The sequence below is a fragment of the Octodon degus genome, unplaced genomic scaffold (genome assembly GCF_000260255.1).
Source record: "Octodon degus isolate 3935 unplaced genomic scaffold, OctDeg1.0 scaffold00190, whole genome shotgun sequence".
NCBI classification, from domain to species: domain Eukaryota; kingdom Metazoa; phylum Chordata; class Mammalia; order Rodentia; family Octodontidae; genus Octodon; species Octodon degus.
In genome coordinates this window covers 988,979-997,735 of record NW_004524766.1, presented here as the reverse complement: position 1 = coordinate 997,735, position 8,757 = coordinate 988,979, and the positions used below count along the sequence as shown (strand labels likewise).

The following is an 8,757-nucleotide window of genomic DNA, read 5'->3' as shown; positions in this document are numbered from 1 at the left end:
CGCTTCTCCATGTCCTCCACCCTAATAAGCCTGCCCCCACTGATGGTATAAAGTAGTAATTGTTGCTAATTGGGAGGGAGGCGCCAGACCATTCTGGTAATGTTGTGAAACCGCAAGGAGGGAGGACTGTGAACATTCACAGGCCCAGCAGTAATTATCCGCTAATTCTGCCTGTTTGTGTGGGGACAGCTCATTATAGCCCTTAAGAAACCTCAGTATAAAGAGGGAAGCAGGTAGGAGGCAAGGTTAAATAATTAGTGCTCAGAAGTTTTTTTTTTTTTTTTTTTAAAGATTCAAAGAATAGGATTAAGGGCGGGAAATGTGACCAGAGTGACAATTAAGAAATGGTAGAACATTCTGAATCAAGTGACTTTTATGTTTTTGTGGGAGGAGAGATACGTTAGAATCCAAAACCATAGCATAAAAGATGGCATGTCACTATTATGGCTCCCTTTTAATTATGAACCAGGTCATTCTCTCACATTTTATGATGGCAATCACATACTTAAGAAGAGATTTATTCTCATGATACTAAAATGATTTCAGTTTTCATATCATTTGTCCTTAACTTTTGTGAATTTATTTTGAGTTAAGAAACGTATTTTTCAACTCATATATCAATAGTTTAGTAGAATCTTTGAAAAGAAGTGATTATTCAAATATCATGTTGTTAGTAAGTCTGAATTCTTAGAATTATTCATATATACAAATATACATTCAGTATGCATATATATTATATATAAACGTATATATAATATATATTTGCCATCTCCATTTCAATGGCAAATATGCCTGTTTTTGTTTTATATGAATATTTATAATACTTTTATGGATGATATATATATATATTCACACATGTATAACTATATTTCATCAATAATTGATTTCTATATAGTGTTTAAAAGGTTTTCTCCTGGCATAATGGCTTTGACTTACAATATACTTTGAATCAAATTGCGTGGTTGTAATTAAATTATGTTTCACCTTTCAAAAATAAAATAAAGTTAATACTTTTGAGTTACATGAGCTCTACAGTTTGAGTTTCTCAGAAAAGTCCTATGTATGTGTTAAATATGTAATCATTGAAGGAGTTGGGGGAAGTTTTTGAATAGTAAAAAGCACCATCCCTCTGCTAAAATATGAGAATATAGCTACCTGTAATGTGGAGATAGAAGTATTAGTCCTATGAAACATATTTAAGCTAAAATATTTTAAAGTTTGCAGCTTTATACATTTTTCCCCCAAAATACATAAGATACTCTGTTATAACACAAAATAAACCTCCTAAATCCAGATTGAACTTCATGCCATTTTCTGTTTGGATTTCTACTCTCATTTGACAATCTCTATACGAAAAACACTAAACTATCAAATTGCTTTTATCACTAGCTTATTAAAGAACTGAGAAACAAAGTAAATGAATTAGATACTGCATTAGCAGTTTTTCTAAGAGTTATTTACTTTTCTTTCAATCTTTGTTTTTAAGATTTATTAATTTATTTAGTATGGGTCTTGCTACGCAGGACTCGACTCATGGGGATCCTCCTGTCTCAGCCTCCCCAGCACTGGGATTACAGGCATGGACCACCATGTCCAGTTTTGTGATGGCTTGGCGCAGGGGCAGCAGGGCATGCGGTAATGGGTATTAACCTTGGTCCTTGTGCCGGCTAGGCAGGCACTTAGACTGGCAAGCTATCTCCCTGGCCTGAAATCTTTGTTAATGCACCAGATTGCAAGTGCTACAGACTTATCATCTCTCTTAGCATCAACATCTACAACCTTAGCATCAGCATCGCAGGCCGCATAGAATTGGAGGTCTTTCTAGATCCCTTGGTTTGAAGATATTTTCCATCATGCAAATGGGTATGTAGATTTATTATGTTCTACCCGATCATTAGCATCATTGACATTTTTGATTCATTAACATTTTTACTACTCATAAAGTCCCTATTCTTGTACTATTTCTTAGGCCTATGATGGTAGTAGTGAATATACTTTATAGCTTTAACTGTGCATATCAGGTGATTCATTTGGCATGGATACCAATGCTCGCCCGACATTCTGTGGACCCTGACACTGTCCAGCTGTCCTCAAGTTAGCCTGGGATTGCCTGCCTACTTCTCTTTAATAGTTTCAAAGTACAAAAGCTACTTTATTGTTCCAGAGAAATTGAAGAGAGCGTGAGTGATTCAACCTGTGCTGCAGCCTGCTCGATGGGTCCTGGAATGTCCACTGTAGTGTCACAGTACAGAGTGACTAGATTCTGGTCACCACCTGAATGGTGCTCATCCAAAGGTCCTACCAATATACAGAGGATGGTATGTGGGAAGGAAGACAACTTTGTTCTTTTAAGCCACATGCATACAACATATGTAGTGTTTGGCCATAACAGGATCCTAAAAATAAGTTATGTATCAAACAATTGCAGTTCACAGTTGACTTTGTTTCCTCACACTAACATCTAGTTGCTCACCTTGAAAAGGATCTCAAGAAATTAAAAGGAAGATTTTTTTCAGGGCCAGCCAGATAGCTCAGCAGACAAAAGTGCCTGTTTAGGCAGCATGCAGGGACTGGGGTTTAATCCCGAGTGCTGTGCCAGCCCTGCCCCTGGGGTACACTCAGAAAGAGGTCCAGACTGGGCTTGATGGTGCACACTTATAATCCCAGTGCTTGGGAGGCTGAAAACAGGAGGATCACCATGAGTCTAACCTACATAGTGAGACCTTGTCCACCCAGTACTAAATACATTTTAAGAAAAGAAAAATTTGTTTCATCCTCTAATATATTTTAATTTAAAATTTTAGATATCAAAAGCATGGTGCAAATAAGCATTTTTAATCATCCATCTAGAAATCCAGACATTAATAAATTCTCACCCCAAGACTCATATTAAAAATAAAGTGCCAAGATGAGATCTCTAAGCAGAAAAAAAATAATCAAGGTATGAAAATGCATTGAAGTATGAAACTTGAGGGAGGAATAAAATGTGATGCAGAATGTAAATGGGTAAATATAAATGACATTGGATATATAAGAATACTTGTTGTCTCAGCTCTAAATTACATGAAAAATTAAAATTAATAAAAATATTGAAACCAAATATGAAGAGCTTCTGTGTCCTAATTTCACTATATCCTTGGGAAAATTATATACAAAACCTACAGTCAACAGTAATGGGTAACTGACACATTTTAGTGTAAGACAAAAGTAATCAATGAGTGATTTGTCAGTAGGACATAAAATATAAAAATTTATTTAATCTAGAATTAAACAAGAAAGAAAAGATCCTATAGCTAGATGAAAAATGAAAAATAGTGAGATGATAGATATAAAGACAAACATTTCAATAATTACAATAAATATAAATAAGTTAAATATACCACTTAAAAAGTTCAGAATGAATTAGCAGCACAATTTTACAATACTTAAAGACATATAGGTGAGATAAAGATAGGAAAGAAAAGAACATTAAAGTACAAGTGTAGAAAAAAGATAAACTGGAAGAAAACTCTTGCTGATGTGCTAACAGCAGAAATAATAGATTAAGAAATATTGCCAGATTTAAAATTGGTACTGTTTTAATGATGGATGAGAATAATTCATCAATCATGTATAAGCATTTTCATATATATGTGATTAATAACATAGTTTAAAATTGTATAAAGCAAAAGATATCAGAACTAAAATACCTATAGTACAGTTGCAAAACTTCCATGCTTCTTTCACTGCAAACAGAATAGGATAAAAACTTTAGAAGGCATAAACAACTCCTGAACATTTTCAACCAACATGATCTAATTTCCATTTGTAGAACAACGCAACCAGCGACATATAGACTACAACTTCACCTCATTTTCCCCCAAATTCAGAATATGTTAGAAGATTGAAACAACTCACTAAAACTTATAAGAATGAATTCAAGTATTCTCTTTTGTTTTTGAGAAGTTAAGATTAAAAGTGACAAAAAGTTTAGACTGTTTTCCAGTACTTGAACATATACTCTTAGTTATCCGATGATTAGAGAATACATTATGAAGGTAATTGAAAATATTTTTTCAGAAAAATATAATCAGCTATGTGATAATAAATTTATAGGAAAAAGTTAAATCTGTACTTAATCAGGAATTTATAGCCTTTAAAAATGTACAGTAAAACATTTTCTTAAAAGTTGAAAGTCAGGCTCTGCTGTGTTAGGGTGGAGTGAGGACCGCTATTGTGTCTCAGAAATGAGGATTGTGGAAAGTGGGCAGTGTGTAGTGAACGCTGAAAGCAGGAGCCACGTGGCATTTTCATGTTAGAGACTGGTGTTTTCAAGGTCACATTCAGTGATGTGGCTGTTGACTTCTCTTGTGAAGAGTGGGGATGGCTAGATTCTGCTCAGAGAGATTTATATAAGGGTGTGATGGTCCAGAATTATAAGAACCTAGCTTCTCTAGGTCTTTCCGTAACTAAGCCACATGTGATCTACTTATTGGAGAATGGAAAAGAACCATGGGTGGTGGAGAAATAACTGTCAAAAGGAATGTTTCTTGATTGGGAATCAAAATGGGACAACAAGGAAGTCTCAACCAAGGATATTTATGGTCAAGATTCATCCCAAGATGTAACATTAGAAACACCTTTAAAACAAGATTGTGAATTTTCAAATGTTAATAAGGACTGGGAGTATGGAGAGAAGATGGAGAGGAAACATGGACATCAGATAGAACATTTCAGACCAGTGATCTGCACCTTTAGAGAAAACCCAGCAGGGGAAAGTGTTTATAATTACAATACATTTAAAAGCATCTTCCATTTAAGTACTGATCTTTCTGAACCACAGATAAGTGTTGAAGAGAAATCACATAAACCTGATATATTAAACAAAAGTGTAGACGAAAAGTCTGTTGTAAAAAATGAGAAAAGTAATGTCAGAAATAAAGTTTTGGATTCTAATGGAAGTATGACAACTTTTGGCCAGAGCATATCTCTTACCCCTCACCAGAAGACTTATAGTAGAGAAAAGCTCTTTACATGCAGTGAATGTGGGAAAGGATTTGGCAGTCAACCCTTAATCGCCACTGCAGAGTTCATACAGGAGAGAAACCCTATGAATGTCATGAATGTGGGAAGGCTTTTAGCCATGGTTCATCCCTTACTCGACATCAGGTAAGCCATAGTGGAGAGAAACCTTACAAATGTATTGAGTGTGGAAAGGCCTTCAGCCATGTCTCTTCACTTACTAATTATCAAAGCACTCACACTGGAGAGAAACCATATGAATGTATGAACTGCGGAAGGTGTTTCAATCGTGTTTCACATCTCATTGAACACCTGAGAATTCATACTCAAGAAAAACTTTATGAGTGTCGAATGTGTGCAAAGGCCTTTATTCGTAGATCATCTCTTATTCACCATCAGAAAATTCATACTGGAGAGAAACCTATGAATGTAATGAATGTGGGAAGGCTTTTTGCTGTAGTTCACACCTTACTTGACATCAGATAATTCACACTGTAGAAAAACAATATGAGTGTGACAGATGTCTGAAAGTATTCAGTAGTCACTTATCTCTTAGTCAGCATCAACATGTTCATACTGAAGAAAAACCTTTTGAATGTCAGAAATGTAAGAAATCCTTTCCCCACACTAAATCACTGAATGTGCATTTGAGAAATCACATTAGGTTGAAACCTTATGAATGCAGTATATGTGCAAAAGCCTTCAGTCACCAGTCGTCCCTTCTTCAACATCGCAGAATTCATACTGGAGAGAAACCTTATGAATGTATTAAATGTGGGAAGACTTTCTGTTGTAGTTCAAATCTTACAGTACATCAGAGAATTCATACAGGAGAAAAACCATATAAATGTAATGAATGTGGGAAAGCTTTTAGCAAAGGCTCAAATCTTACTGCCCATCAAAGAACACATATTGGACAGAAATTTAGTAGTTCAATGATCATGGTAAAATGTTTAGACCAAATAAATCACTATACATGTCAGAAGTCATACAAGAAACTCTGTGAAACACTTTGTTATAATAAACTTTAGCCACAGAACCTCTGTAATTCAACATCAGAATTTTTTTAATGAAGGAAAGTATGAGAAGACCTGTAGTTATGATACAACCTTATTGTTCATCAGAGTTCATACTGTAAAGAAACTATATGGAGACAGTGAATGTGAGAAGGTTCTATTAGTATCAATTCCTCAATTCCTTAATTCAATCCAATTTTGGAAAAATCTACACATATAACAAACTTGAGAAAGACTATAAGCAATATGAATTTCTCAGAAACTTGTATAAGAGACAAGTTATAGAAACAAAATTAAGTACATATGGGAAACCCTCCAGTTTAAGTACATCCCTCACACTGGAGAGAAATCTGACATAAATACAGCAGAGTGGTCAAGGTCTTGCTAGACATCAAATTTATAGAACAACATAAAGAATATAGTAATTGTGTTTAAATATTTCCATTGGTGTTATTTGTAAACAATTCTACAGGGGAAGACAAATATTTCTTACAGCAATAGCTTACAATTTGAATCCTACAAAGAAATTCTTAGCTAACAGGGATGTCAAGATACTAAGCCATGAAGTGGATACAAGAAATGCTATGTTAAAAATAAAAGCTGTGAAAAAATAAAAAAATAAAAGCTGCAAGAGAATTACCAGAATTTTGGTCTCTAATAAAATAATTTTGTATAAAAAAAAAAGTTGAAAGTCAGTGTTGCATACATATTAGAAAGCTTACTTACATATTTAACTTAGAGTTAAAAATATAAAAATAAATACAAAGGAATTTAATAACAGGAATTATAAGAAAATAAATGAATAATAGCAATTAAAAATGTATGATAATGGGAATCAACAAAATGAAAATTTTTTTTGAAGAGTCATGAAATGATATAAAATGATAATTGGTATAGTTGGTGAAGGCAGATAAAAATAGCAGAATTTATACCTACCAGAAGTTAAAAGGGGCAAGATAATTATAAATGTTATAGTAATTGAAAGCCAATAGAAGATATTAAATATTGAATATCTTACCAATGCACTTAGAAAATAAGACAAAAATGTACAAATTCTTCAAAAACCAATCTAAGAAAAGGAACTCAAGAAGTGGAAAATCTGAACAGAAAAAAATTGAATTAGGTGAAAACATTTCCACAAACAAAGCTAAGAAACAGCACAACATCCTTCAACAGTAAATTGAGTAAGCAAATTATGGCACATGCCAATAAAAGTGAAGAACAACTCCTATGTCAGCGAGAATCTCGTAAGAGTAATGCTGATTGAAAGTACATTACATGTACAATACGCCTAAAGGAGCAGAAGCAGAATGTGGAGCCTTTAAAGTCTTAACAGTGTTTACCATTCTGCAGAGGTAGTGACAGCAAAGTTGCAGAAAGGGCTTCGAAAGGTGGGACTCTCAAGAGCGGTTTGATATGAGGGGAGGAGGGTGGTTGTCTTACAAGTGCACTCATGTGCAGACGTCCATCAGTATTCCTAATTTAGTCTCTGAGAAGTTTTCAGCAGTGGTTCTCAACTGTACTCCTCAGAGAATTTTTACACTATGGAACTGCTTTTGGTTGACACAACTTGGTGGGGGTACTGCTGGCATCTAGTGGGCAGGCTGGGGATGCTGCCGAACTGTGTGCAGGGCAGGAAGCTGTCTCCTTCACTGGCATTCCCTGCCCCAAATATCAGTAATAGCAAGTAACAGATTCTAATACATATGGCATAGACTAATGTAAAATTTATTAAAATAAAAAGAGGCAATCACTTGTATATGTTCTCTTACTTTGTGTAGAATTTTAAATATAAAATACCTATTCCATCAATATTGGGACATGAAGAAAATGAGTGAATCTTACAAAGAATGCAGAATATTAACTAGCTCAAGTTATAAAATATAAATACTGATACTTGGATTTCAAGGGAACCAATCATAAATGATAATTTAATTACAAATCTAACATTATGTACTTATTTGTAATTCATACATGAGGATTTTAGAAAGGGTGTTACAACTATATCTGGAATAAGACAAAACTTTAGAGAAAAAAGGAGAAAATATATGTACTCAAAACTTTACACATTTAAGAATAAAATAGAGTCCCTTTTGACTCTAAATTTCTTGTAAGTGAAGAAAAGAAACCATCCCTGTGATATTTGTGCCATGTAATTTTTATTGCCTGGCAAAGTAAAGCATACTAATTCCTCATGAGAACACGCATGCACGTAAACACACACGGACACACACACACACACACACACACACACACAAAACACACCCCAGATAGACTTTTGAAGGACATTTGTAATTTTGAGAAATTACAGCATGCCATTTTCTGTATGCTATAATTAATTGACCTTGTCAGTTTTTAAGAAACTATGTGATATGTAAAAACATGACTTCATGGTTTTTAATCAATTAAAATTAAGATCATAGGACAGAATGTACATATGTGAAGGGACCTTTATACACTGAAATGGAAAATGACAAGTTTGTATGTGACTTTGGAGATTGAGTCCAGAGATACAAGATCCACACGAAAGAGACCTTGCTCCTCCCAAATCTGATATATCACTTGTTTTCGTAAGTACTGTTTTACTACAACACATTTACCCTTGCTCATTTACCTGTGATCTGTCTCTGTTTTGTGTTATCTTGTCCTGAGTGAGTGGAGGTCACACATTTCCAACGTCTCCACTCTTCGTGAAGAGGCCACTTGTAGAAAACGTTAGCTGATCCTGATAAAAGAATGA

At 34.4% G+C, this 8,757-nt stretch overlaps 1 protein-coding gene across 1 annotated transcript; it reads left to right on the top strand.

Annotated features, from left to right (window-relative positions):
• The first annotated feature begins 4,254 nt into the window (after positions 1–4,254).
• LOC101561087 (zinc finger protein 181-like) lies at positions 4,255–6,165 on the top strand. Its single transcript, XM_012517549.2, is given in 3 exon segments — positions 4,255–5,045; positions 5,048–5,419; positions 5,422–6,165. Coding segments are annotated over 3 exon segments (1,737 nt in total). The 5' UTR covers positions 4,255–4,291; the 3' UTR covers positions 6,033–6,165.
• Positions 6,166–8,757: the final 2,592 nt, after the last annotated feature.